Consider the following 27,805-nt stretch of genomic DNA (forward strand, 5'->3'; position numbering starts at 1 on the left):
TGTGCCTCCGCAACTGCGGAGGGAGAAATTGCAAACCATGCCCTGGTATCGGTTCCTGGGCGTACACAGACACTGCAAATTAATTCTCTTTTGAGATGTAACTTCTCGAGAAGCACGCGCACCTTTAAAACGAAAACGAGCTAAGCCATTCCCCAAAGGCAGGTGATTTTCTCAGCGTGAGAAAACGATGAAACAAGCAGCGTCCGGGGCAAACAGATCCAGCTGGAGAGGGTGAAGTCCTGGGGCGCATTTTCGGGGAGGCAAGTGGCAGTCGGGGAGGCTGACTCCGGAGCGAAGCGCCCACAGCACAGAGCTGCCGGTTTCGAAGAGGGCGGAATGCGAATTGTATAAAGCGGGGGAACTGCCTCCGCTTTTACAAAGTGATTCTGGCCAATCAGCTTCCTCCCCAGAGCTCGCCTAATCCTGCCCCGGAGTGAATGGAGCTCAGGGGCGCGCCCGGGCGGGAGGAAGAAGGAGCGTGAATGCGGGGGTTTCCTCTCTCTCCGCGCGTGGTCCTTCGCAGGCGCGCCTTTGCTTTGGGGCTCCCAAAGAGAGGCCGAAGGAGCGTCCCCTTGGCAGCCGGGTGGTTTCTCCAGCCTTTGCGAGGGTAAGCCATTCCATTAATTACATATCCGATTTTTAAAAATACGGTGTCGGACAGAATGCTTTTCGTTTCGGGAGATGGGCTGGGGAGCTTTTGCCGAGATCCTTCGTAAAAGGCACAGCAACCTGATTGGAAGTTTTTCTGGCTTTTTCACATTGCAGCAGGAAAACACGATAGGAACTTCATCTAACGTTTTATTTCGAAACTTCCCAGCAAGTTCCTGCGCTCCGCCCCACCCCATGAGTTTTTCGGAAAGGGTGACTATTAACGGAGCCTGAAACGCTGCAAATAGTTCACGAGGCCAGCCTATTGTCTAGGATTTTTCCTCTTTCACGCCTTTGAAAAAAGAGGGTCCCTTTTATGGCCTCGTTTGGGCTCCTTTGGGCTCCTTCTCCTTTGGATGCGCGCGACCATTCACTTTTAAATTCCCGAAAGTAGGTGTGGTAATTGACTCGCTCGCTCCGGGAAGAGTTATTTGCAGCTGAATCGAGTGCCTTTCTGGGTTTGCTTTTGCAATCGCCATTCCTCTTCCACTTCCCTTTTTGAAAAGGAAGAGACTTCCCGCAAAATAACTCTTAAATGCAACTGCAGGGACTTTTACCTCTACCCCCGACTGATCTTTCACCTCCTTTTGCACATTCTCGCGCCAGTCCCTCCCGGCTTTGTGTGGTTGCGGGTGTTCCCTCCCGGCAAAAACGAGCCGATGCAGCTGCCTATGGCTTCTGTCGAAAATTGCAACGTCGACCCCAAAGGCACCGAGAGGAGCCGCCTCCTTTTTCCTCCTCCAGCCTTAGGGAACGAGACCGATTCCCCCCGCATGATAAAAAACTTTTGCACAGCCGGGTCTCCGCAGAAGGCCCTCCCCCTGCCCTCTGCTTTTCATTTGAATTGCCTGTTGTGCAAATCTTGCTTTTTTCCCCCCACCCGCCAACACTGTAATGGGAAGGCGAGTGCGCTTTCAAGCTTCCTTGCTTAGGCAATCCGACGCATTCTCATTTCTGCGTCGTTGGGGCTATTATCCTTTGCAAGCTACCCGGAGCGGGCTAGTTTCTCCCACGCCCCCAACTAAGAGGGCAGGGAAGGGATTTCGCCCCTTCTTCGTTTAGCATTTTATTTGGGGGGGGTGTGGGAGGGATGGGAGTGGGAGCAAAGAAAGAAGAGAGTTCCCACAGTAACAGTTTTAATCCTTTGCAGCAAAATCGACAAGAGTCTTGGGGCACGAGCAACTTGGCATCTGCTTTTGTAAGCCGGAGGCCCATACAGCGCCATTAAAAAAAAATAAAAATTGCTGGTCTTTTAAGACGACCTGTGGAGTTTCCATAGTAGTGTCTTGTTTGGTTTGGGAGGAGGAATTTGCTGGTTCCTTTGGCAGCCTCTGCTGTCCCCTGCAGGTGGGATCCCAAATGGATGGCATGACCCTCCCCCCTTTTGCAATCTTTTAAATTGCACAGAGACTTTTAATCTGAGTCGTAGGTTCGAGCCCCGCCTTGGGCGAAAAATTCCTGCATTGCAGGGGGTTGGACTCGATGATCTGCATGGTCCCTTCCAACTCTACAATTCTATGACTCCCTTGAGAGAGGATCTAGGTAGCCTGTATATGTTTAACTCTGCCGCAGCAACATATGATGAGGTTAGTGTAGCACATCCACTCCCACCTTCGGGCTCTGCGAGTGGGTTTTTTTAAAGAGCAACAACACTGCAATTTCTCCCAACAGTTTGACTTCATCCCCAAAGGTGCACTCTCCACTGGTTCCTGAGACAGATGGATGCTAACCAACTGCTCCTACTGGCTTGGGGTTGATAGGAGCTGCAGCCCAATATATCTGGAGGGTGCCAGGTTGCCGTCTGTGTGCTACTCTCTGGCTAATAATAATAATAATAATAATTTATTATTTATACCCTGCCCATCTGGCTGAGTTTCCCCAGTCACTCTGGGCAGCTCCCAATCAAGTATTAAAAACAATACAGCGTTAATTATTAAAAACTTCCCTAAACAGGGCTACCTTCAGATGTCTTTGAAAGATAGGATAGCTACTTATTTCCTTCACATCTGAAGGGAGGGTGTTCCGCAGGGCAGGCGCCACTACCGAGAAGGCCCTCTGTCTGGTTCCCTGTAACCTTACTTCTCGCAATGAGGGAACCACCAGAAGGCCCTCGGCGCTGGATCCCAGTGTCCGGGCTGAACGATGGGGGTGGAGATGCTCCTTCAGGGCTTGCAGACTAAAAATGGGTAACCATCCTTCTAACTTAGCTTTGCAATTAGGGGAGTGTAGGTAACACCTGTCCTTTAGTTGTAGCAGCTGATGAGAAGGGACCAGGCCCTGCCTAGCTCTGCTTTAGGCTGTTTACACAAGAGATGTTTCAATTAAGGGCTCTTTTTTTTTTCACTTCTCTTTGCGATCTCCCATACCTGTAATTGAAAAGTTAATTGGCTGGAGTATACAGCTGGGTATTTGTTACTTTCATTATTATTGTTATTTTTTGCTGTTTTCCACACCTGTAATTGAAAAGTTAATTGGCTGGAGTGTACATGAAAGTCTACAATTTGTTGTTTGAGAGTGAATTACGGGACCTGTGAAGAGAGGGGTGTGGAAAACATTTTGAGCGCTGGTAAGCCTCTGCTAACTTTGTCAACCTGAATTTACTCGAGGCCTTTTTCTTTCCTTTTTTTGTTTTCACAGGCATTTCTCAAGTTGTAAAAAAACACACACATTAAGCCTCTTCCCTCCCCTCACTCCTGTTGCTAATGGAGGCCGATGACTCTCAGAATATGATTTTGTGCCCATCCTGAGAACAAAAAATTCCATAGTGTGTGTTAATATGGTTGAGAGCCTATAGGGAAGTTTATGCTAAAAAAAAAGGTACTTTGCTGATTTATTGGCAGTCAGCTTTTGGAACAACATGAAGAGCTTCCTGGAGTGATGGTGGAAGCGAGTGGTTGCTCTGCATTCCATGCCTGTGAAGGCATCAGTAGAGCAAGCCCAAGAATATCTCTGAGGCTCTCCAAGGAGAGGGTGACATTGGGCTTTGAGAACCACTGCCAGCGATTATAACATTGCAGCAGCCTTCCTCAAACTGGTCCTCTCCATATGTTGGGCTACAACTCATAGAATAGAATCATAGAGTTGGAAGAGACCACAAGGGCCATCGAGTCCAACCCCCTGCCAAGCAGGAAACACCATCAGAGCACTCCTGACATATGGTTGTCAAGCCTCTGCTTAAAGACCTCCAAAGAAGGAGACTCCACCACACTCCTTGGCAGCAAATTCCACTGTCAAACAGCTCTTACTGTCAGGAAGTTCTTCCTAATGTTTAGGTGGAATCTTCTTTCTTGTAGTTTGGAACCATTGCTCCGTGTCTGCTTCTCTGGAGCAGCAGAAAACAACCTTTCTCCCTCCTCTATGTGACATCCTTTTATATATTTGAACATGGCTATCATATCACCCCTTAACCTCCTCTTCTCCAGGCTAAACATGCCCAGCTCCCTTAGCCGTTCCTCATAAGGCATCGTTTCCAGGCCTTTGACCATTTTGGTTGCCCTCCTCTGGACACGGTCCAGTTTGTCAGTGTCCTTCTTGAACTGTGGTGCCCAGAACTGGACACAGTACTCCAGGTGAGGTCTGACCAGAGCAGAATACAGTGGCACTATTACTTCCCTTGATCTAGATGCTATACTCCTATTGATGCAGCCCAGAATTGCATTGGCTTTTTTAGCTGCCGCGTCACACTGTTGGCTCATGTCAAGTTTGTGGTCAACCAAGACTCCTAGATCCCATCACTCCCATCACTCCTGACCATTGGCTATTGTGGTTGGGACTGATGGGAGCTGCAGTCTCAACATTTGCAAAGCTAAACAGGCTCTGGTATGGTTTCAAACCGTGCCTTCATTATTCACCTTTAGGTGCCAAACGTTCCTTTTTAACCAGGCCTTTGGCTGATTGACATCCAACGCCCTTTTAAAATGTGTTGGGGAGGGGGGTGTTTTTGGGTTGTTTTTGTGATGTATTTTGTGTTTTTATATTGTGGTTTATATGTTGTAACTGCCCTGAGACCTGCGGGTATAGGGTGGCATACAAATTTAATAAATAATACACAATTTTAAAAAACTGGATGTGTTGAGATTCGTGCATTGCTTTGGTGCTTTCCAACTCTACAGTTCTATGATGGGGTGGGCGGGCACCAAGTTGTAGAGGGCTGCATGAGAGGGAAGAGCTGTAGCTCGCTGGTAGAGTAAATGTTTTGCAAATAAAAAAGTTCCCGGTTTAATGACAGGTATTGCCTGGTAGGTCTGGGAAAGACCCCTTGCTTGGAGAGTTGTTGCGAGTCATCAGAGACAGTACTGGGCTGGATGGTGGTTTAAGAAAACCTCTATTCTTAACGTTGCTAAAGGCAAGGGTATTTATTCTATATACAAAACGGAATATGTGCAAATAATTCCCCGAGGTGGTGATAAGCAGGGATGTATATGCTGATATGATAGCAGAAGCGCAAAATAACTTGCATTATACCGTATTTTTTGCTCTATAAGACTCACTTTTTCCCTCCTAAAAAGGAAGGGGAAATGTATGTGCGTCTTATGGAGCGAATGCAGGCTGCGCAGCTATCACAGAAGCCAGAACAGCAAGAGGGATTGCTGCTTTCACTGCGCAGCGATCCCTCTTGCTGTTCTGGCTTCTAAGATTCAGAATACTTTTTTTCTTGTCTTCCTCCTCCAAAAACTAGGTGCGTCTTGTGGTTTGGTGCATCTTAAAGAGCGAAAAATACGGGGAATTGGAACAGGTTGTAACAAAGCAGTTTATGGCTACATCCAGCCTCTATTTCCATCCTGTACCATGAATGGGTAGACACTGTATTTAGAAGGCAAAATGTGAATTCAAATCCAATCCTCATTAGGTCTCTTATTAAGTCACTGTTGCTTCCATTCCCAGTTGTTACAGCTGTATAGTAAAAATCACTCGAGGGATAACTAAGATAAATATTGTTGTGCTGCCCTGTATTTGATGGGTTCCAAAGATGTTCTGCAGGTGACGTTAATTTATTTATACCTTGCTTATCTGTCTGAGTTTCCCCAGCCATTCTGGGCGCCTTACAGCATTGTATATTTCTCATGCCAAGAATATTAGCCTCAGCTTTTGGTAAGAAGAAACAAGCTAATGTGTACATTTAAGCAGCTGCTTTTATAAAGAATGCGGCTAAAGACTTCTGTTGTATGGTGTTGAATATAGAGCTTAGGGCTTGTGGTAATAACTGCTTGCAAAATTAGTTCATTTCCTATAGTAGCCATCTGTTTATGGCAGACACAGACACCTCCCCTCCACCAGTGTTTCCTGCTGTTAAACTTCCTTTATGTATCTTTCACTAAATTAGCCGACTGAGTGATGTGAGCCTGAATGGTTAAAGAGCTCAAAGGTTGAGGGGAGAGCAGAACCTGGAAAAAATGTGAAGGTCGCTGATCTTTTGTCTAAAATGCTGTAAGTACGTGGTCTACACTGTTCCTATTATTTTGTGTGTCAGCTGCAATGGTGGGTACTTGTCAAATGTAAAGGTGCAGTCTTGGAACATTTTTTGTTACAGATAACCCCATAGTTGGAGGTTGCCTTGTTGTTGTTTTGCAGACACCTCCCCCCACCATCCTCAATCCTCCCTTTATTTCATTGGTGCTGATAGCATTAAAGTTTATTCTGATTATTTGGGTGGGTCTTTGTGTGCGTGTTCTGCTTAGTACTGTGCTATCTTGACTAAAAGCACATCTGTTTTCATATCAACTTAATTATCATGGTATTCCTACAAAAAAATCTTCGAATTATGGTATGGTGAGGTGGCGGAGATTAGTCCTCTCTCCTTGCATAACTAAAGTTCCCAGGAGTTTTCTGGGGAAGAGAATAACTGTTGCATCAGTTCAGGTTTATGTGTAGCTTTGCTTTGGCTTAAGCATAATGGCAGTGGGAACATCTTGCCTTGATAAGAGTCCCATGTAGTTACTCCTTCAAAAAATGTTTCCCGTATACCATTATCTCTCTACTCTATCCTCCTACGTTGTAGCTTCGCTAAGAGATTTGGTGTGGTGTGGTAATAAGAAGCTCTCTTGCTTATTGAGTAAGATAAAGGGAACCTGGGATACTTCTGCATTCCCAGTACAAAAGATAGTGGCTAAACAACTGCATTTAACACAGAGTGGGAACCCGTGGCTCTCTAGCTGCTGCTAGACTGCAGCTCTTATCCTTCCTTGATCATTGGCCATGCTGCTCGGGGCTGATATGAACTGGAATCCAATAGTATCTGGAGGACCACGTCTTCCTCATCCCTGGCTTAGTCGATCTGGAATCCAGTCCTTGCATGGCCACGGATGTGCCGCATTGATTTTAAGTATTTGTTCCTAGGCTGTAGCTCATTACAGATTTCATGAGTAATAGCAGTGGCCTCCTTGCATGCAGCTGTTAAGATGAGCAAAGTGTGCACTCCTAATGGGGTGGCAAGGGATTGATTTTGCATCTCTGTAAGGAGCATGGCATGGAAAAGAGATTGCAGACTTTCCTTGCAGGAAATCCCCATCATAGAGATGAAAGATACTGTTATGAATTGGTTGGGTCACCCCATAATTCCTGGATTTAGTAAAAGTTCAAATTAACCGAGGTTTGATTAAACTTTGGGAAAGCCCCTGGATTTAGTTATGCTGAAGAGCCAAGCCACCTCAACAGAGTCAGGTGAATGGGCCATTAGTGGAGGACAAAGTCGGTGATGGTCCATCAAGGAAACCACCAGCCCAGACACTGAGGTCCAGCTCTGAGGGTCTTCAGATGGTTCCCTCCCTGCAAGAAGTGAAGCTACAGGCTGCCTTCTTGGTGGTGGCGCCCGCCCTATGGAACGCCCTCGCATCAGATGTCAAGGAAATAAACAATTATCTGACTTTTACAAGACATCTGAAGGCAGCCCTGTTTAGGGAAGTTTTTAATGATTGATGTTTTACTATGCTTTTAATTCTGTTGGGAGCCGCCCAGAGTGGCTTGGGAAACCCAGCCAGATGGGTGCAGGTTCAACAATAAATCAACAAATGGCAAGACTGCCAGGCAAGGGTGACTGGGGCCCTGGGGCCCTTCTTTGCTGGGTACTAGTGGAATGACAGGCTTGAACTAAGAGACACAGCGGATGGCTTTTTGCTGTCCTTTGGATTTAATGCTGCCATTAAGGGGGAAGCCAGACCCTCTTAGGATGTGAATGCTCCGCAGTCCCTCCACCCAGGTACAGGTTGCATATATGTGTAAATAAAACCATATAAAACCATAGTCTCTGTAGTGCCACATTGTCCCCAAAGGGAACACAAACTCTGGGAAGCATGCCTGCAACCCCTGGAATCTCACGGTGATTGGGGTGGTGTCTCTTCTGCCTGTTCAGCGCTCTGATGTCTTGGAAAGGAAAAGAAAGCAAGTCTCAAGCTGCACGGTATGCTTGACATTGGGTTACGAACAGCATGGAGCTGGGTGCATCAGGAACTATCCAGTTATGTAATTCGTAGCTGCCACTTGTTTTGTGGATTGAAAACTTTTGGTATAATTAACTGTTCCTTGCTTTCATGAACTACTGATAATCAGGCCTCCCCACCCCACAATCTTAGAAAAGGAGTCAATGAAAATTGACCTTGGTTGCTGGGCAACTTTCTGTTATCAAATGGAATTGGGCTGAATTCCCTTTTGGGACAGGTTTGCAAACTAAAAAGGCCTCTTAAGTAACTGTTGGGTGGCTTGTCTTAAAGCCAGCTTGGATTTGCTGCACCTACAGTTCAATCATTTTCAGTATGCATATTTCCTGTAGGCCGGTTCTCACAACAATTTCTACATGATTCCAGCCTGCTCTTCCCTACTCATGAACACACTGCTGCATATGATGAAACTCATGTGTGAAACATTCTTTGGAGGATTCTTCATATTGGCATGGCTATCTGGCATTGCATCCTACATGCTGGCTGCTTTTTGCATGTCATGGTAGGCCATGTTTTATGGCTTACTAAGAATGCACAGATTGCTCACACCTGACTCCTCCCTGCTTGTAAGCAGATGCAACAAACCCCAATCCTTGGATCTTGTGTCCAAATTGGGGGGGGTATGCTTCGCTCCAAATAAAACATGACCTAAAGGTTTGTTCTTGGCTTACCAATTGTTCATCTGAATGACAGTGTGTTTGAATGAAACCGGTCACAATTCCTGGACATAACAGGTAAACCAGGGATTGTTGCTGGGTGATCATTCTTGCTAGCAGGGAGGAATGAAGCAATCTGTGCATTCATGGCAGCCCACTAACCATGGCTTGCTGTGATATGCAAATGTTGCCAGTCTCTTATTGCAGCCTCCACAAAGACTCGCAGGTCTGCTTCTGCTTTGGTCAGCAATGCACACAAATCCATCCTCCAAATTTTCAGTTTACAGAGAACTCAGTCTTGGGTCTGTCTGAGCTGTGGAACAGGGAGAAACTTGAGGGACAAAGAGATTCTCCATTCTCCTCTCCTGGCCTAGATAACTGCTCCAGTTACAAACTGGATAAGTGAATGGCCTTTACAAAACAAAACTAATGCATGCTGAAAGTGCAGCAAATGACAGAAGCGAAAGTAAGCCTATTGTTGTACGAGTAGCTCCAGATATCAAGTTGTGCGCCTATACACTATAGTGTGCTCTAGCTATTTGAGTTTTAAAAACACCTAAAAGCTATTTGCCAAGTAGTGTAAGTTTGATTGTAATGTAGTTTTGTTTTTCAGGCTTTGTATCGAGTCAGTCTGTTGGTCCAACCAGTCCAGTAGTATCTACTGGCAATAACTCTTGGGTAGAAGTCTTGCAGCTGAATGTTGGGATGATTCAGGACAGGTCCATGAAAGCACTTCTCCATTCAGAGCATGGTTAAACTATGGAACTCCCTCGCCCAGGAGACAGTCACCAACCTGAATGGCTTTAAAAGAGGATTAGACAAATTCATGGAGGAGAGGGCACTCAAAGGCTACCATATCTACCAAGCTCTGCCTCCACAGCTTGAAGTATTAATGCTTTTGGAGACCCTTGGAACAGCATGCCAGACAAGATGTATTATTGGCTCGATCCAATATTGGCTCTATTTATTTTCCTATTTTTTTTTATTAAAGATTTCTTAGTTTACTTTTGTACAGTCATACCTCATGTTACGTTTGCTTCAGGTTGCGTCCCGCGGCGACCCGGAAGTACCGGAAAGGGTTGCTTCTGGGTTTCGCCACTCGTGCATGCACAGACGCTCAAAATGATGTCATGCACATGCGCAGAAGCGGCAAATTGCGACCCGTGCAGACACGGGTTGCGTTCTTTTCAGGTTGCGAACGGGCCTCTGGAACGGATCCTGTTTGCAACCAGAGGCACCACTGTACGTGCATTGTCTCTTTTTTCAGGTTGTTTTCTACAGATCAGTTTCGTTTGATGTGAGACGTGAGTGGTTCAATATTGGCTCTTTCTTGACACCTAACTGATCCTTCTAACTGGAGGTGCTGTGTTTCATCCCTGCTAGCAAAGCTCTAAAACTGAGCTATGGGAGGCGCATAGGATGCTTTGTTTGTCAGTTACTGGCTACGTGTGCTTTTTGTTCCAAAGCTGTAGTTCTAAGAAAAAGTCTGGCCAGCAGCCTTCATTTAGTGCCCAGCGGGTGGGGGGGACCCAAGGCCTGCAACTGGCTGGTATCGTTGAGGTTCATTTGATGTCCAGGTTGAGCGAATCTGCTGTTTTCCACAGGCAAAGTTTGTTCTGAGCTAAGGCACCAGTGAAGTAATCTGTAGGCCAGAAGACACAAGCTAGGTGAAGGCTGGATCAATATAATCTGAAGGAACCAAGATGTTGAGGGCTTGCAAGTTTCAATGTGCTGTAAAAGCTGAGCTCTGCACACAGCAGTGGGTGTATGCCAGCAGCTTGGTATGTAATGGGTGTTAATACTGACTAACTTTTTCCTGTGACCATCACATGCTCATGTAAAAATAAGTACTGAGGAGTGAAGCTAGGGCTGGTTGAGTAATGCTTCTATAGATGGCTAAATAGGCTTTCTGTGCCTTGAGGAAACCATTTCTGACCCTGTAAGGTCCTTTGTTTCATGTGGGTTGTATGCCCGTACTCTTAAAGCTTTGTGCTTAAACATGGTAGGGGGACAGAGCAAGCCAGGGCTCAGTGACAACTGATCTTGGCAAATGGAATAATCCATACTATTTTAGGGGGGTGTATTGATTTGAGAAAGCTATTTCACTTGGGTAAAAGGCACCACAAAATTTGACGCCCTAGGTTAAGGACATTGGCAGAGCCAGTGTTCTATCTAGAGTAGCATCCTGTTCTCACAGCGGCCAAGCCAGGTGCCCGTGGGAAGCCTGCAAACAGGACCTGAGTGCAACAGCTCTCTCTCCACTTGTGAAGAAGTCCTGAGTCTTCCAACATTCAGCTTCGCTAGATGTCCCTGAATTCTAGTGTTAGGGGGGAAGGAAAACTTTTCTGTGTCCAGGGCAGCTGTCTACCAGCTCCATCTGGTATGCAGGCTGAGACCCTACCTGCCCACGGACTGTCTTACCAGAGTGGCACATGCTCTGGTTATCTCCGCTTGGACTACTGCAATGCTCTCTACGTGAGGCTATCTTTGAAGGTGATCTGGAAACTATAACTAATCCAGAATGCAGCAGCTAGACTGGTGACTGGGAGTGGCCGCCAAGACCACATAACACCGATCTTGAAAGACCTACATTGGCTCCCAGTATGTTTCTGAGTACAATTCAAAGTGTTGGTGCTGACCTTTAAAGCCCTAAACAACTTCCGGGTTGGCGCCATCGCCGAATGGCGGACTCCCTCTGAGCTCCGGAGGGAGCCTGCTCGGCAGGGGCTGGGTTCTACCGTGCCAGCGACGCGGGGACCCTCAAAAACCATGGGTGCTGAAACCCATGGGCATGGTGACTCGGCGGGCACCGTTTGCGCCCCCCCCCGACCACGCGAAGGAGCCTTTTTAAAGGCTACGGAGCGGGTGATGGGGGGTGGTGGTGCTGTGAGTCCTCCGCTTCCCCTGCCGAGTGAAGCCGCATGCCATTTGGCGGAGAGCGCTGACTTCTTCCATTGAAAATCTGGACTCAAAAGAATAACCCGTGAGTAATTGGAACTTGGATTAAAAAGGGGAACAAATTTTTTCTTAAATTCGGAGCGAGCGGGGGAGGTGCAAAAAGGAAGTCAGCCTCCCCCCTGTTGTAGAGGAGCTAAAGCAAAGGACCTGACAACTAAGATCGAGTGCAACCTTTTTTTTTTGATAAAGTTATTAATTTCGCGATGGAAAACTATAAGCTGGGCTGGAGGAGAAAAGTGGAATGTGAATTAAAATACACCCCCCCCCCCGAAAAACCCCGGGAGCGATCCGTGAGAGCGCCAGGAGAGGAGAAATAGAGGTTTTGACAGCTGTCAAAGGAGCTGCCAAAACTGAAGAACAAAAAGAGAACTTTGTTACGAGGACTTTGCTGGTTACATTTGTTATAAATTGGATATAAACTGTTTAAAACAAGGAATAATAAGTTACTTTGACTGGTGGGTGTGATTGGGAAGGAAACTGAGTTATTATAATCCCTCTAGAGGAGCTGTGGGTCATTACAAGTATTGCTGGCATGGAATTTGAATCGGACTTTTTATCTCCTGGGAAACTGCAGAAATGGAACACTATTTTGTCTACAGAGGTCTACACACTAAAGGAGACAATAGATTTATCTACTGAAGAATGGAAGGGACTTGACGTAATGTTTTGTTCCTGAATAACAAAGCCTCTGTAGAGGAATTACAAGCTTTTTGGAATTAGAACATTTGTGCAGGAGAGCAGGAAAAAAAAAAAAGAGAGGAGAAGAGAGAACAACAAGAACAACAAGAATAACAAGAACTGGACAAAGTTGGAAGATAGACCCCTTCCAAGATTGGACATTCGAAATCAAAGATGACCCAAAGACTATTAAAAAGACGGCAAAGCGGACTGGTGAAGGACTATGGCTTAGATGTGGGAGCTCCAGGATGACAGTAGACATTGACGGACATTGGGAACGCAACCGGGAAAGGGGGGAGGGAAATTTGGAATCCAAAGGGTGTTAAATTACATTTTATTCTTTTTTCTATTTTTTTTATGTTAATCTGTATTGTATACTAAAGAGGGGAACTCGTGGAAGGGAACAGGTCGATTTTAGGGGATGGGAAAATATTTTTTAAATTGGGTTAATGATAATAACTTTAAAACTTGGGGTAAGAATTTGCTGAATCTATTTGAAAGAACTGGAATACAAGAGGGGGAGGGGAGGGGAAGTCCTGGAAAGATGACATTGAAAATAAGGCCTTAAATTTGGATGTTTTTCTTTTCTGTTATATTTGAAAATCTTTAATAAATATTATTAAAAAAAAAATAAAGCCCTAAACAGCCTCAGCTCAGTATACCTGAAGGAGCGTCTCCACCCCCATTGTTCAACTCAGACACTGAGGTCCAGCTCCAAGGGCCTTCTCGGTGGCACCTGGCCTGTGGAACGTCCTCCCATCAGATGGCAAGGAAATAAACAACTACCTGACGTTTAGAAGACATCTGAAATCAGCCCTGTTTACAGAAGTTTTTAATGACTGGTGTTTTAATGTATTTTTAATCTTTTGTTGGAAGCCTCCCAGAGTGGCTGGGGAAACCCAGCCAGATGGGTAGGGTATAAATAATAAATTATTATTATTATTATTATTACTGTTATTATATTTTCTCTGTCCGCTTTTTTGCGCACCATGTGTAATTTTATACCCCGCTAAACACTTGCTTTTTCTCTAAATGGAAAAAGGCACAAATATTGTAACCTTTCCTCCTAATACAGTTGCTACAGACCGCAGCAATCATTTTGATTGCCCTTTTCTAAACCTTTTCCAGGACTGCAGTATCGTTTTTGTAGTGAAACCGTTGGAACGGCACACTTTTCCTTAGGACACCCCTATTTTCATCAGAGAAATGGGAATATATGGAGTTATGCGAGCGCCGAGCCAAGAAGATAAGTAACTATACAATCTATACAAGATGAGCAGGCAAGAGCGATGGTGGCAGCCACGCTGCTAAGAGAGGGATGGCAGGAGGCTTTTATAGCTATCACAACTGATAGCAGATACAGTCACTCAGAGGCTCCTCGCCACATACGAGTTCACTCAGGGGGCCTGTGTGAACCAACCATAAAAAGATGCGTCATGTTACCCTCTGTTCACTCAACTGAATAATGTTTGGAATCACTGCTTTATTTCTCTTAATCTCAGATGCTAACATAGATTTTCCTTCTTGGTGGAATATAGAAAGCAGCCTTCTATGGAGTCAGAACATCTCGCTTAGTATTTTCTACACCAGCATTGGCCAATGTGTTGCCCTTCAGAGACTACAACTCCCATCAGGCTCAGCCAGCATAGCCAATGGTCAGAGAGGATGTGAGTTGTGGCTGGCTACCCAGAACACTCACTGGCACCAGCTCTCTGTGGTTTCAGGTGCAAGAGACTTTCAGCCCTGAATAGAGAGGGAACCAGAGACCTTCTCCCTGCATAGCTTCTGCACTGAGCGATGGCCCTTCTCCAGGTATGGACCCAGGATTCTAGGAACTATTTGTATTCCGTGTGTGGTCCAAGCATAAGAAATCCTAATGATCCCTAGCATGGATTTTGCCCTTTTCCACACTGACACACACAGGGTCAACATCTTAACTGAATTATCTGCTGTGGCCTGAAGGCCTGTAGACAATACTGCACTAGTTGGACAGATGGTCTTGATTCAATGTAAGACAGCTCTTTCTGTTCTTATCCTGTGTGTGTGTATATATAAAAAAACCTAGGGTGATTGAATAAATGATTTAGGGCCAAAATACCTGAAATACTTTCCCTGTCCATTTTCTCAGAGGTTAAGGTCTGCATAGGGGGCTTTCCTTGTGCCCCGCACCCCCCAATTGTGGAGGCCATCTAGCATTTTCATAGAATTGTAGAGTTGGAAGGGAACCCAAGGGTCATCTAGTCTAACCCCCTTCAGTGCAGGAATCTTTGCATTGTACAGCTTTCACCATATGCTGAAGATGCACCTCTTCACCCTGGCCTTTTGAAAGTTAAGGTGTTTTGTTTTGTGGGATGCACCTCTTTAGCTGAATCTGTACTGACCTGTTCCATTTGGAACTGTTTCACTTGAAGCCCACCTTCGAACCAGGGAATAAATTTCATAAATGAGTAAAATTGGTTGACCACAAACTTGACATGAGCCAACAGTGTGACGCGGCAGCTAAAAAAGCCAATGCAATTCTGGGCTGCATCAATAGGAGTATAGCATCTAGATCAAGGGAAGTAATAGTGCCACTGTATTCTGCTCTGGTCAGACCTCACCTGGAGTACTGTGACCAGTTCTGGGCACCACAGTTCAAGAAGGACACTGACAAACTGGAACGTGTCCAGAGGAGGGCAACCAAAATGGTCAAAGGCCTGGAAACGATGCCTTATGAGGAACGGCTAAGGGAGCTGGGCATGTTTAGCCTGGAGAAGAGGAGGTTAAGGGGTGATATGATAGCCATGTTCAAATATATAAAAGGATGTCACATAGAGGAGGGAGAAAGGTTGTTTTCTGCTGCTCCAGAGAAGCGGACACGGAGCAATGGTTCCAAACTATGAGAAAGAAGATTCCACCTAAACATTAGGAAGAACTTCCTGACAGTAAGAGCTGTTTGACAGTGGAATTTGCTGCCAAGGAGTGTGGTGGAGTCTCCTTCTTTGGAGATCTTTAAGCAGAGGCTTGACAACCATATGTCAGGAGTGCTCTGATGGTGTTTCCTGCTTGGCAGGGGGTTGGACTCGATGGCCCTTGTGGTCTCTTCCAACTCTATGATTCTATGAAAATAAAATGATTCTTTTCTTAAGAACCAGTGACAGGTTGGAAGCCGCCTGAAATCCACAGTGTGCTGAGTGGTTCTATGGGGAGCCAGATGCATGTGCACATCCTGTTTCTGTTAGCACATTTCTATGCTATCCTATCCATGTCCAAACGGTGTAGTGTATATAGAGGGGATATATACTTTCTGCTGCTCACCCTAGCAGAATGGGGAGGTGTCTTTTGTGTGGCTAATGTGTGAGAGACACACAGAGACGACCCTGGGATGGGGTTGCTGACATTAGAAACCTGAAAACTATAAACTATATTGCAACCTTTTTCGTCTGAAGACACTTTTGAAGTGAAGGAGTCAAATAAAACACTATGGAATCTAGTTTTCTGTGTTAAACCATTCAGCATGAATTTGTTAATTTCTTAAATTTATATCAAGGCTTTCTTCTGTTGTGGAACCCAAGACACCACATATGGTAATCTAGGCAGTCACCTGTCCAGGCACTGCTTACCATTAGCAAGCTGGTTGCCTCATTTGCCTTCAGATTACGCTCTGGGGCAAAGTCTAGCTTCCAGTCTTGCATTGCACATTTTAATACAAGAGTAATATGCAAACCAGCTTGCATGGTAACCCCACTCAGGTACTCAGTTACACAGTCAGTAGGTGACTGCTTGGGCAAATTGGGAGAAGCATCCAGAAAGGTCAAATAGGGGGTGGGTAATATTCCATTCCCCAAGATGTATAGAAGGTTGCATATCGAGGGCACAAAAATGCATCAGTCAAGGGTGTGAGGATGAAAACTGATAGTTTTAAAGGTTATAGGGAGTGCAAGGAAGGAAGTGAAGCCTGTTCAAATCAGAGTTGCTTCCTGGAATTGCACACTGTGTGCCTTGTGGGCTTTCTACACTTACGCTTTAAAAGACTTTAAAAACCACTTCTACCTTGACAGTTTTCTCATGGTTTCCTTCATGTGTCATTACATTAATCCACCTGGATGCAAGGCACGCTGTCTGAGCGAGGCTTCAGAAATTGTTACATACAAAAGCTTTCCATGCCCTGACACTTGCGTAACTGTTGCATGACACAGTGCATTTGCAAAGGCTACAAAGCTCAGCCCGATATTTAATGAAATATTGTACTTTTGATCAGAGGGTGTATTCTTTTGTGATTGAAGTACAACTTGTACCAAAGGGATGTTTGTAATGGACTAGAAACTGGGCGTGTGTACATATTTCATTAAAAAGCCCTTTAATTATAACTGGAATCCGAACACCTGGGGGGGGGGGAAATCTTTGTTTTTTGGCAATAAAGTATGCGATTAAGTGTAAGCACTGAAAATATTTTAACAAGAAATAGTGAATGTGCATTCCCGTAGAACTTTCATATTTCTGCTTTAAGACATTTTCACTATTCTTTCTCTCTATTTAAAGAACAGCTTATACAACTCCTGCAAGAAAAAGAGCGTTCTCCAATAAATGCCACTAGGATGGCATTCTGAACACTTTAAATATTAGAGCCCTCTGTTTGCTACTCATGTCATCCTTGGAAGAAGGGTGGAGATTAAAAAGTACCAGCATTTCTAACTTTGTTTTGAATTGATGCATGTAGTCCAAACTGATAATCGTTTATACCTCTCCTGGGGATAAATGGGCAAGCTGCTTTGAGTGCCTAGAGGGAGAATCCTGGATTAGGCAAGATCTTTAGTCTGATCTAGTAGGGCAGTTCTTACATTTTTTAAAAAAAGACTATTTACTTGTTGCCAGAAGAAAATCTGAGCAAACCTTTTGTCATTACGCCTCTCCATTTCCTTCTCTGCCTCCTGGTTCCCCCAAACCCTCCATGCACGTTTAGTTACCCTCAACAAGTTTCATGGTCAGAAAGCTTATCTTCCAGCCCAATCTCCCCTGCTGCATTGCGAGTATAAATATGGGAGAATCCTAGGTATACCATCACGAGTTATTTGGAGAGCTGCTGGGATCCCAGTGTTGAGATTATTTGGGCCTTCCAAGATGCATTGTTATTGGGCATGAGGAGTAAAATCACAATGGATTTTGTGCTTATTAATGTCCTACTTTGCTGGCACTAGTCATCAGCATGACTTGTAGTGTGGAGATGCGCCATTTTGGGGAAGGATGTAAAAACCACGAGTGCTTGAGTAGAAGTATACCACAACAGTAGCATGCAGCTGAAATAACTGGTACTTGCCTGCGCTGCGTTAAGAAGGGAATCTGACAGTGGTTTTCAAACAGTGTTCTGAGATGTGCTAGATCTGAGGCCCCGAAGGCTTGGCCAGTGCCCCACAAGAACTGAATATGCTCCCTAGCCCACAACATTCCCCTAAATCTTCTGAGAATTGTAGGGGTTTGTTGGCAGAAAAAATTGGGTGGGGGTGAGCATCACTGGAAGATGAACTTGTTTAATTACGGTAATTAGCAACTGGGATAAGAAGAGAGTTACCCTGGCAATCCAGATAGATTGGGCAAAATAACGTTGCTTCTCTTTCCGCCCCAGCCCCCCAATAACTTAGGGCTGCTTTCTAGCATTTATTTTTTTTAGCATGCAGGCTGAAACGAACCTTGTCTAGGCAGTTGCTGAGTGTTTCATTTGTTTGTGTAATTTTATGTAACCAAAATAATAGAGCTTGACTCGTGCTGCGGAAAGTGCTGATTTCAACTGTGTTAAAAAAAACTGCTTCTGCAGCTTTTCTCCCTCCTGTTGCACACCACAAGCTGCAAACCTTGGCTACATCTGTCTAAGTTGTTAATCATAGCACAGGCCATCTACCAGGAAAAAACCCAAACGGTTCCCTTTCGGCTAGGAGGGTAAATACCATGTGCTGGTTGTGTTTCGCTGGAGCACCTCAAGACTGCTTCAGGCCAGCTGCATCTCACATGATGCCTGAATTTCTTTGAACCGAGACAAAGATCCTGTACTCCTCTTACTATAAATCTGAAATTATAATAATAATAATAATAATAATAATAATAATAATAATAATAAATTTTATTTATATCCCGCCCTCCCCAGCCGAAGCCGGGCTCAGGGCGGCTAACAACAATCAACAATCAAACCATCAGATATTCACACATTCTAAAAATATTACATTATAAAAATCAATTAAAATCAAATTAATGGCAACTAATTAAGCAAGATTCTAAGCAGGTTGCCAGAGGAGGGAGTCAGGCTGCGCCCTGACCAAAGGCCTGGTGGAACAACTCTGTCTTGCAGGCCCTGCGGAAGGATGTCAGGTCCCGCAGGGCCCTAGTCTCTTGTGACAGAGCGTTCCACCAGATTGGAGCCGCAGCCGAGAAGGCCCTGGCTCTAGTTGAGGCCAGCCTAACCTCTCTGAGGCCTGGGACCTTGAGGATGTTATTATTTGCAGACCGTAGGTTTCTCTGTGGGGCATACCAGGAGAGGCGGTCCCGTAGGTACGAGGGTCCTAGGCCGTATAGGGCTTTAAAGGTTAAAACCAGCACCTTAAACCTGATCCTGTACTCCACCGGGAGCCAGTGCAGCTGGTATAGTACCGGTTGAATGTGATCTCGCAGCGAAGACCCCATAAGGAGTCTCGCCGCGGCATTCTGCACCCGCTGGAGTTTTGGGGTCAGTCTCAAGGGCAGCCCCACGTAGAGCGAGTTACAATAATCCAGTCTGGAGGTGACCATCGCATGGATCACAGTGGCTAGGTCAAGGCATTTAGGCTGTTGCAAGTTCTGCAAGCAATTCCCTTTCTTGCTAAACCTCTACCGAGGAATGGTTAAACAACAGCTGTGATGAATATTGTTTAGAATATAATGCTTGTCTGTTATGGGTTGGCCACGCATGGTTTAATTAAACTACTTCACAGATAACGTTCCAAACAACTACAGGAATTTGTGAGTTACTTGTGAGAGGAGATCAAGCTGAACTCTTTAATTTGGTGTAGAGCTGTGGTTCCCAACGTGGGGCACACGCCCCACAGGGGGGCAATTCGTGAATGAGTTAGACCAAGTTAATAGCCTTTTAGGAGTCCTCCACGTGAACAGGAGTTTGCTTTTTGAATAATATTATATGTCACAGAGATTTTAGAGATGCTTAGGTGGGGCATGGCAAAAAAGAAGTTGGAAATGAGAGATGCCTGGCTGTAAGCCTGCCCTGCTTGTACATCGAATATGCACTCTAATGCAAAATACAGTAGTTGCTGTGCATTGCTTTTAAATTCAAAATTGTGTTTCTAGCCACCATGAGGCTGAGAGTTCTGCAGCTTTGGCTTATAGGAAGACAGGCTTTTCCCTTGTATTTCTTTCTAGTTTTGTTTCTCCTGTCACAAAGGGCTCTTCCACATTGCCTCAGGTTTTGGGGAAGAGTAATACAGGTGTGGATTCCTGCTTCACCACATTACCAAGCCACAGTGCGGTCAGTGACTTGCAGGTTGTTTCGGTTGGTAGTCCTGAGCTTCACTGACGGGACAGTGGTTACACTCGTACAATGCTGTTTTGCATGACTTCTGCTTTCATATTTGTTAAGGGGCTTTTGTGGTTTTTTTAGGCAGGGGGATTGGAGTCCTGATCATGAGATATATTCAAAGTCAAAGTGGTTTAAAACACTGAGAGGGCAGAGGAATAGAGTCCCCTGTCTATCTTGCCTATCTCACACACAGGCACACTCACTCTGAAATGGTAGTTAGGGCCTCTCATGGACCCAAATGGAGACCAAAAATAGCTTTAACTGGACCCTAGCAAATGATTATAGTGAAACTGCTATTTAAGAGGCGATTGCTTCATTAAATTTCTGGCCTTGTGACGTACCGATTAGTCTGATAGGGTGATTAGCAATAAAGTTAGCATGGTGCTTTATAGATGTTATTTTTCAAATTGTCACAGCACAGTGCTTTATGCTTCATTTGGGAAAAACTGGGTAGTGATAGAGATCAGATCTTGCAATGTGGAGAATGAGTGAAGAAAACGCTTGTCTGCCTGCCTTGTGATTACCTTCAGGTGTGGTAATAAAAGGCTCTTGTTTTTGTGGGTGGTGGTGGCTATGAACATGCTTCCTGTGTCTGAACAAATGCTGCTTTTTTTGAAGAGCTAGCGCATGCAATGGAGATGGAAGAAGGGCCTGAGATTCAAATTTCACTTTTCTTTCCCCTCCCCCACTTGGACTGTTTATGGAAGCAGGCAGGCAACTGTTTCTCCTCAGAAAGCGTTATGGCCGCCTCAGCCCTTCTCACTGAAGTGCGTCTCTCCTCGGGCAGCCTGAGGGAAATTTAGGAAAGACGGGGGCATTGCTGTCACCTCTTCGCCCCTGAGGCCACTGTCCCCAGTCCTCACACAGAAGGCTGGCTTTTATATGTGCCTTTTAAACAACCAAATCTCTTGCTAGCCATTGGCTTCAAATGGTATCTTACAGCTGTACCCTGGGCAAAGAAAGAGTTCCTTGCTTACCACACTGGGCTTCCTGCTTTTAGGTATTCTGTTTTTTAGTTAGTTAATCTTGCCCAAGGCAACCCAAAACAACCAGACAGAACCCCCAACACACATAAGTACATTAAAACCAAGAGGGAAAATTAATAAAAGCATCCCTGCCCACATAGGTTAACAGCCCTGCTGCCTTCAGATAAATTCATTTTAGACAACCCATTTGGGACTCCACACAACAGATTTTAATCCTAATAGGCCTGGGAAGGGATGAATTTTCCTAGGGGAGATCACAGTTGGGGGGACAGTTGTCCCCAGTTGAAGCACAGGGCGCCTGATTTTGGGGAGCAGAGGGCCAGCTGAAGACAGCACAAGTGTTTAGCTCTATTTATGACCTCCATTGCATCCAAACATACAGACGGTGTTTGTAATTAAACAGCAAACAACAAACAAAAACCACGTTCTTTCTCAGTACAGGGCCATTTTTAATGCTTCGTGACCAGAAACCTAAGTACTTCTGCTGGTTTCTGCAAGTTCTGGATCTACTAAATCTCGTTTTAATGACTCAACCGCTGTAGAATTACATTGGGACAATTGAAGATTTTTTTTAATGCAGCCTTATGAAAGATGCTATTTCTTTCTTTTCCTTGTAAACATCTGCTTGAGGCCATCTTCCGGCCCCCTCCGCAGATTTAAGTCCTGTACTGAAGAAGCTTTTATGGGTGCATGCTGAATAGGATAGCAGAGTACCTGACACATGGATATTTTAATTTCTGGAGTGCCTGTTAATATGTCCACGGGTAGAGAAATACTACTTGCATTTTTCCATCATGCTGTCAGGTTTCCCTTGAAATTACACATACACTCAAATAGGCCTGGACGATACATCAACGTTTTATCACCCAGGACTGGTATGAGGAGCAGACAGTGATGTTGGCTTCACTCAGCAGTATATCGCTGGTGAAACCACCATACCACTCTGCCCTCATATTGCACAGAGGGACAAGTTTGGTATACTGCCAGATTGCGATGTTTGGCTGGTGCTGTTAAAAAGCTGGTGTAGCCGAGCCCTACACTCAAAACGCCATGTAAGGCTGAATATTGGCAAAGAAATTACATACCAGGAATACCTCGTTTTTCATTGTCTCGACAATGTCAGAATATCATTTAAATACTACATGTCTTATTCGTGAAAGTGGTGTAAACTGGTCTTGTAAATTAGCAAAGAATGAGCGCCTATTCTTTCTAGACCAGAGGTTCTCAAAACACTGCTCTGAGCTCCATTCAGGTGATCTGCAGAAAGGCTGCAGAACGCTTTAATATATGTGTACTTATATATCATTTGGAGGAGGGCTTGCAGAGCAAAAGCAATGATAGGTGTTTGAAGATATTTCCTTCTGAGATCCAGGCTGGTCTGCCAGTAAGCTTGGGCAAGCTGCTATTTCTGCTCCCCCTATCTGCAATATTGGGATAATATTGACTTGCCATGGAGAACTATTAAGAATTAATGAGAATTTGTCTGAAGTGAACCATTGAATTTCAATATAAATGTTCTGTAATGTGATGAAATTCTGTGTACTTGATTACTGCATATCAGATAGTCAAGAACTTATGACTGCAGCAGTTTGATGTTTGACTCCCCAATTTCCATCAACCCCAGCCAGCATGGCCAGCGGTCAGGTATGATGTAAGTTGTAGTCTAGCAACCACCCCTGGTTTCTGGAATGGCATGGAATCCAGCCATGCATGGGGAAGTGGAAGTGTCTGTTTGATACAAATAAGTCCAAAATTTGAGTAATTATCCTTCACTTGTTGTATTTTTGTATTTTTAGGGGTCTTCTATGGGATTATAAATGTGATTTAAAATGTAATAACATTTCGCTAAAGTATTTTCTTTCCTATATTTTGCAGATGTCTTAAGCCGCAAGAGAACAAATGCAAGGTAATTCTTCAATCAGCTAAAGATGCAGCAGAGCAAAGACTATATTCAGCAGGTGCTGTTGTCCAGACTCTACTTCACACCTTCCATTCCAGCAAAACAACTTTTGAAGCAAGATGACTTATAAAAGTTGGCGTATGAGGATTTTATTAAGGCTGCTGTCCAAAATAAATATTCATCTACGATGAACACTTCCCCTGAAGGAGAGACTGTGAACTCTTTTGCGAAAACAAGAACTCTGTTTAAAAATAAAGATCCTTAACTGTAGTTGGACATAAGAAGAGTGCATCAGAATGTACATTAATCATAGAAGAGTAAGAAAATGCCAATTTGTACAGCTATTTGCCACTTGTTTTGTGCTGTCTCTCATGGTTTTTTGGGGACCACTTGACAATAGTATTGTGAGCCACATGAAGTCTTACTCTTATAGATACCTCATAAATAGCTATGATTTTGTGAATGAAAGCTTATCTATCAGTAAGGACTTGGATAGGGTAGCAGGCTGTCAATACTTGATCAACCACAAGGAGAAATGTCAAAAGCAAGATGTTCTGCTGCTGCTGCTTGTGAAGTCTTCACCTGAGAACCGTCACCGGAGAGACTCTATTCGGAAAACGTGGGGTAATGAAAGGTACGTCCGTTACTATCTTCAGGCCAACATAAAGACCCTGTTTGTGTTGGGGCAGCCAAGAAACCTTACAGACAGAGACTATATGCAAATGAGGCTTCAAACAGAAGACAAGTTTTACGGCGATCTGATTCAAGGAGACTTCTTAGATACTTTCTACAACCTTACCCACAAATTACTCATGCAGTTTAGCTGGGTAAATAAGTTCTGTCCTCACGCCAAGTTTGTTATGTCAGCAGATGATGACATTTTCATCCACATGCCAAATCTTGTTGCATACCTCCAAAATCTAGCACAAGTTGGTGTTCAGAATTTTTGGATTGGGCGTGTCCATCGTGGAGCACCTCCCATAAGAGACAAGAAAAGCAAATACTATGTTCCCTATGAAATGTATCCCTGGCCTGCGTATCCGGATTACACAGCAGGAGCTGCGTATGTAATATCGAGTGACGTAGCAGCTAAAGTATATGCAGCCTCGCAGACTCTTAATTCAAGCCTTTACATCGATGATGTTTTCATGGGTCTCTGTGCCAACAAAATGGGAATTGAACCACAACACCATCCCTTTTTTTCTGGGGAAGGGAAGGCTCCATATCACCCATGCATTTACAACAAAATGATGACTTCTCATGGACATGTAGAAGACCTTCGCTACCTTTGGAAGCAGGCTACGGATCCAAAAGTGAAAAACATTTCCTCTGGAGTTTTGGGTAAAATATATTGTAGAATGGTTAATATTATGCTTCTTTGCAGATTAGACTATCAGGACACATATCCCTGTGTTGCTGCATTTTCCTAATACTTGAATAGACTTGTTGAGCCAAAAATCTGAAATCTCCAGCTCTTTTCTCCCTTGACACATGAAAAATGAACATAAAATATTATGTGAAAACTTTAAATGTAAATGTTTGCCTATATCCCACACTAATCTAATGGCTTCAACAAAGTTTTCTTGGCTCTATTGAACCATTTGCTCCCATATGTTAGAGTGTATTTGTCCAAGAGACTTAAAGAACTGGATAGATATTACTGAAAACTGTATGTTTACACTTCCAATTCTAAACTAGCTGTAATTATCATATGGAATTGAATTTGGAAATCAGATTATTTGAAAACCATGTACATCTTCTGTTTATAATACGATTTGGAAAGAGCAGGTAAAGTAGGCAGCTCAGATAAATGCAATGATGAAAGTATTGATGTACTAGTTAAATAATGTTTTCTCCCCCACTCCAATGCACAATCACATGTTGATTGTATGTCTTATCAATCCAATGGCACTATGCCTGTTACCACTACCATCACAGTCCATCACAGTGATAATTCAGTCCTAACTTTAGAAACCTTGATCCTATACAAGTGGTGCTCATGCTGGCTTCAAGCACTGGTTCAAATGAATCCTGAAAAACTTCATCTCTATTTCAAAATTTTGTAAAACAACTAAAAAAAGGTGTAAAATCTTGCAACCAAAGCACTGATCTCTGAACAAAAAAACCACACTTAATTATTCCTCGCCTCCCAGTTGGTCTTCACTGCAAATATATTTTCATCCTCTTCACTTTTGTTAAACTTAATCAGCAGGAGACACTGTTTTATCTGAAAGTGTAGGATTACACAGCACAAGAGTGGCTTCTAAAGTTCAGAAAGGTGTAAAACACACCAATCCATGTCAGCTACTTACATGAGTAAATTCCCCACCCATTCATGTTTTAAGGGACTTTGCAATCTCTGAATCCGAAATAGAAAATGCGTAAGTTCTGCTAGTGCAAGAACTTTTACCCGCAGAAATGGACTCCCCCTCCCTCTCCTCTCTGCCCCTTAAATAAGTTGTAAGAGTTCCCTCAAACTTCTGGAGCAAATTTGGGGGACATGGGGAAAGAAGAGCGAGTGGAAGCTGTTTCTTAGTTGTATGCTGTCCTGTTTTACAGCAGGGATGGTGAACCTCTGACTCTCCAGATATGGAACTACAACTCCCATCATCCCTAACCATTGGCCATGCCAGTTGGACTACAGCTGATGAAAGTTGTAGTTCAACAACATCTGGAGGGGCACATGTTCCCCAGTGCTGTTTTACAGGGTGGGTTGGAACTGAATTTATTTGCTTGCACCTACCATGCCGCATAAGGTTCTAGGCAAAAGGGTTTGCATAGTTTGGGGAGGGGAGAATCTTGGCCATCTCTCCTCATCGCCCTGTTCCCCCAGGCTACTGGCTTTGCTTTAAAATCCAAATTACATACAATGTAGGGCTAATGGAACATGGATTTTTATTGGTGTTTGATTTCTATATTGCTATAACCAGTTTCAAACAGACATCCCATTGACAGCTAGCTTAATGCCATCCAATAACAGTCGGAATATGCTTAAGAGTTTGGGTCTTGCTAGCAGGCATTTGCTTTGTCTGAAGTGCTAGTCCGGTGACCACAATGCTCAAGTGACCACAAGATTTAAGGCCTAATGTATAGCTAGCACCTAAAACTTATGTTGACTGTTGGAAGTGCTGTATGTGTTTTGTGTTTTACAGCAGGTATGTTCTGCTTTTAAAAGTATTTATTAGCTAGCTTTAAAGGGACATGGAGATGGTTTCGTACTACTTTAGCTTGCAGAAGAATGTTTAACAATTTAAAGAAGTTATGAAGGCACTCTTTCCAGGAAAAGAGAGCTCGACATTTTCTTAGCCTTCTGGGTTCTGAACATTGATTGTCTTTATATTTTTGAAACTGGAAATTCTTGAGTTTGCCAGTGCTCCAGATGCAAGGTTGTTAGACTTTTATTTTTCCACTTCACAGGTAAAATTGCTTCAGCCTGAATGGTAACTTCGGGTACTAGTTTTAACACTGTTGCACAAAAGTGTTTATTTAAAGCAATTACTTGTTTGGTTTGCAGCTATTTGATATTTTTTTTTTATTACAGAAATGACTATTTATTCATGACACTTTTGCTCTGTATCACATTTTGTAAAATACTTGTTTTCAATAAACAATTTTGTGTTATTTTGTAAATGTGTTCTACTTTGATATCTGAAGTCATTGAGGATACAATCTTAAGGCTCCATCCGCTGGAATGAGCAGAATTGGAAAACAGCGGATCTCTGGCCCACCTGGAAGCTTACGGTAACTCCCACAACCTGGTTTAGCAGAAGATAGGCTGGGGTATGTCCCAGATTAGCTAGCATTTTAAACCAGGGGTCGGCAAGGTTTATCTTGCATGGGCCAGATCAGTCCTGCGGAGATCCCTCCGTGGGCTGAATCGCGTGCGTACCCACAATTTTCAGCATCTGTGTCTGCACAGATGCGACTTATGGCGCTGCGGAAGCGATTCCCTGCACCTCGCCGGTTTAGCGGAGTGTGTGAGTGGGCAACTCGGTTCAGGGGCGACTTGTGGGCCGGTCAAACGACCTCCGCGGGTCGCTTATGGCCCATGGGCCTTCGGTTGCTGACCCCTGTTTTAAACCAGCATAAGCCCTGAAAAGGGATATGGCAATGATGGGATCCTAAGGCCATTCAGCATAGTCACACAAGTTGGGAACACAGTTTAAGTTAAGCTGGTTTAAAAGCATAGAGTAACTCAATCTATTTAAAGGCTTACTTTCCCCCTGGCAGGTTCCAATCTTCCACTGAATTGTGCACATCCCTAAAGTTTTTACGTATCAGGATATACACTTTCCAGCAGACTGGAAAGTGTATATATCAAAACAATGTCTGGGCCCTTTCACTTGGTCCTGTTGCAGAAATGTGACCTTTAGTGAGAGATTATCTTACTTCCTGGTTTAGAAAATTGCACTCCAGAAAGGTGGTGGGAGAAAGATCTGGTTTCCATCTCTGAAATGGAATTAACCATTAACCGCCTTTACTGTGTAAGCTACCAGTCTGCTGTGCAAAGGCAAAGAGATGTTTTTTACTAATAAGGTATAGAATTTACCAAATCTAGATGTGTTAAACTTCAAAATTAAACCTCTCCCACCCTTACTTGCATGCAAAGAGGATTATCAGTTTTTGCAGTGTGCTTTGTGCAATACTAAATGTCACAAATACTAGAGAAACGTCATTTGAAAAACCATTTCATATTTGTTTCTGACAGATTTTATTATTTTAATATTTTCTTACATGCTAAGTAAAAGTGAAACTTAACTCTCCCAAGAGAGGATGAGGGAAGACATGAGCAAAAAACCACTATGCAGGAATTTGTTCAGGCTCATCTACGTAGCACTGAGCCATGGTTCACCATTACAAGCAAATGTAGCTAATGCATGCAGTCCATTTCATTTGCTCTTTTTACAGGTGCTTTCAACTCCCTGCCTTAACTCTAGAGAACGGTGGACAGTGTTACCCTATTTTGAGCGCAGAAGCTTGTTATTCAAGGCATTAAGAAAGTTTGTGAA

The 27,805-nt window shown here is 44.0% G+C and overlaps 2 protein-coding genes across 10 annotated transcripts in view; one reads left to right on the plus strand and one right to left on the minus strand.

Annotated features, from left to right (window-relative positions):
- The window catches only part of MCF2L2 (MCF.2 cell line derived transforming sequence-like 2), a 233,300-nt gene that overhangs the window by 118,788 nt on the left and 86,707 nt on the right, over nt 1-27,805 (minus strand). The gene's annotated exons all lie outside the window — the stretch shown is intronic.
- On the plus strand, nt 301-26,426 carry B3GNT5 (UDP-GlcNAc:betaGal beta-1,3-N-acetylglucosaminyltransferase 5). Of its 4 annotated transcripts, none has more exons than XM_081862744.1 (2): nt 301-607; nt 22,772-26,426. In XM_081862744.1, exon 2 carries the CDS (start codon nt 23,093-23,095, stop codon nt 24,224-24,226), a length of 1,134 nt encoding a protein of 377 aa, XP_081718870.1. In that variant the 5' UTR covers nt 301-607; nt 22,772-23,092; the 3' UTR covers nt 24,227-26,426. The 4 variants fall into 4 exon arrangements, with proteins under 4 accessions (XP_081718870.1, XP_081718873.1, XP_081718872.1 ...); XM_081862747.1 differs by lacking the exon at nt 301-607 and adding an exon at nt 6,053-6,075; XM_081862746.1 differs by lacking the exon at nt 301-607 and adding an exon at nt 19,897-20,440.

Source organism: Podarcis erhardii, assembly GCF_964252035.2.
Source record: "Podarcis erhardii genome assembly, chromosome: 5".
In the NCBI taxonomy this organism is placed as follows: Eukaryota; Metazoa; Chordata; class Lepidosauria; order Squamata; family Lacertidae; genus Podarcis; species Podarcis erhardii.

Excerpts from the sequence above, each read along its gene's own strand:
- B3GNT5 (XM_081862744.1), top strand. The coding sequence starts at position 23,093 with ATGTACATTAATCATAGAAGAGTAAGAAAATGCCAATTTGTACAGCTA.